The sequence below is a fragment of the Brachionichthys hirsutus genome, chromosome 19, assembly GCF_040956055.1.
Source record: "Brachionichthys hirsutus isolate HB-005 chromosome 19, CSIRO-AGI_Bhir_v1, whole genome shotgun sequence".
In the NCBI taxonomy this organism is placed as follows: Eukaryota; Metazoa; Chordata; class Actinopteri; order Lophiiformes; family Brachionichthyidae; genus Brachionichthys; species Brachionichthys hirsutus.
This window is the reverse complement of record NC_090915.1, coordinates 1,286,595-1,288,234: the sequence shown is the minus strand read 5'-3', so window position 1 is coordinate 1,288,234 and position 1,640 is coordinate 1,286,595. Positions and strand designations below refer to the sequence as shown.

Below are 1,640 nucleotides of genomic sequence, written 5' to 3'. Positions count from 1 at the left end.
GTGCTTTTATTCTGAAGGCTCTTCCTGTCTGGAAACCCGCTGGATTGTGTTTGTGAGAACTTGTGGATCAAGCTGAGAGTCCTGGACGAGGCCGACGGTCCGGAGCTGAAGTGTGTGGATGCCGGCGGGCAGGTGAAGGACTTCTCCACCATCGCGCCGTCGGACTGCGGTAAGGTGAAACCAGGTCGTGTACCGGTACCGGTACCAAAGCGCTGCTCCAGAAGGTGCAGGTCTTCTTCTACTGCTCCTTTCAGTTGTTCCCAGAGTGGAGGTCGACCCAACGTCCGTGACGGAGATGGAGGGGAGCGACGTAAAAGCCGTGTGTCGCGCCTCAGGCTCCCCCCCTCCGGAGGTCCTGTGGAACCTGGACCTGCTGTCCACCCACCACGAGGTGAGCCGGTCCAACGCTCGGTATCCGGTTCAGAGCTCTGCTGCAGGTCTGGATCCGGGTTCTAAGATGATCTGGAATCAGATCAGAGCGTCTGAGACCGAGGCAGGATGTAATTATATAAACAGGCCAAAAACAGGCGCCATCTTTAAACGAGGACACCCCCCAAACATTTGAGTGTTTTGGGCCGGGGTCAGGGGTCAAGGGAACGGACCCAGGATCTTAATGAACCTGTACTGAACACAGGTTAAACTGGGTCATAATGAAACATCATGAGGTTCTGTTGCTCCTCGGGTCGGTCGGAGGTTCCGTTGCTCCTCGGGTCGGTCGGAGGTTCTGTTGCTCCTCGGGTCGGTCGGAGGTTCTGTTGCTCCTCGGGTCGGTCGGAGGTTCTGTTGCTCCTCCGGTCGGTCGGAGGTTCCGTTGCTCCTCGGGTCGGTCGGAGGTTCCGTTGCTCCTCGGGTCGGTCGGAGGTTCCGTTGCTCTTCGGGTCGGTCGGAGGTTCTGTTGCTCCTCCAGTCGGTCGGAGGTTCCGTTGCTCCTCCGGTCGGTCGGAGGTTCCGTTGCTCTTCGGGTCGGTCGGAGGTTCTGTTGCTCCTCGGGTCGGTCGGAGGTTCTGTTGCTCCTCCGGTCGGTCGGAGGTTCTGTTGCTCCTCGGGTCGGTCGGAGGTTCTGTTGACCGACTGACTGTCTCTTCACAGATGGACTCGTCGGACACGGAGAGCAGCCTGTCCCTGTCGGATCTGTCTCCGAACGATAACGGGAAGGTTCTGGTCTGCAGCGCTGAGAACCTGGCGGGCCAGGCCGAGGCCAGCCTGCAGCTCAACATCCTCTGTAAGGGCGGCGCCGTGCGGCGGCGTGCGGCTCATTTCCTGTCGTCTGTTTCCACCGGAGGCTCCTCGGGTTCCACTCATCACCGTCATTACCGTGTTTCCCTTCCGTAACTCCTCCTCCTGAGAAGCTCCTGGTTCCTCACCGTGCTCCTCTGTTTCTCCTCTTTGTGTCTCCTCCCGCCATCCCTTCCTCCTCCTCCCCCGTCGTCTCCGTGTCAGTCGCCCCCACCATCCAGCAGCTGCTGGGGCCCCTGCGGGACCACCACTGGTGCATCCCCTTCAGCGTGATGGGGAACCCCAAGCCGGAGCTGCAGTGGTTCCACAACTACCGGCCCCTCCTGGAGCAGGACTTCATCCACACCACCATCCACGTGTCCACGCAGAGCGAGTACCACGGCTGCCTGCAGCTGGTCAACCCC

The 1,640-nt window shown here is 60.4% G+C and overlaps 1 protein-coding gene across 1 annotated transcript in view; it reads left to right on the top strand.

Annotated features, from left to right (window-relative positions):
- The window catches only part of ntrk2b (neurotrophic tyrosine kinase, receptor, type 2b), a 7,847-nt gene that overhangs the window by 518 nt on the left and 5,689 nt on the right, over positions 1-1,640 (top strand). The window contains exons 2-5 of the mRNA XM_068753110.1: positions 18-169; positions 255-391; positions 1,090-1,222; positions 1,441-1,640. The exon at positions 1,441-1,640 is cut by the window's right edge and continues 112 nt beyond it. Of these exons, the coding sequence (XP_068609211.1) occupies positions 18-169; positions 255-391; positions 1,090-1,222; positions 1,441-1,640 (622 nt within the window). The remainder of the gene's footprint in view (positions 1-17; positions 170-254; positions 392-1,089; positions 1,223-1,440) is intronic.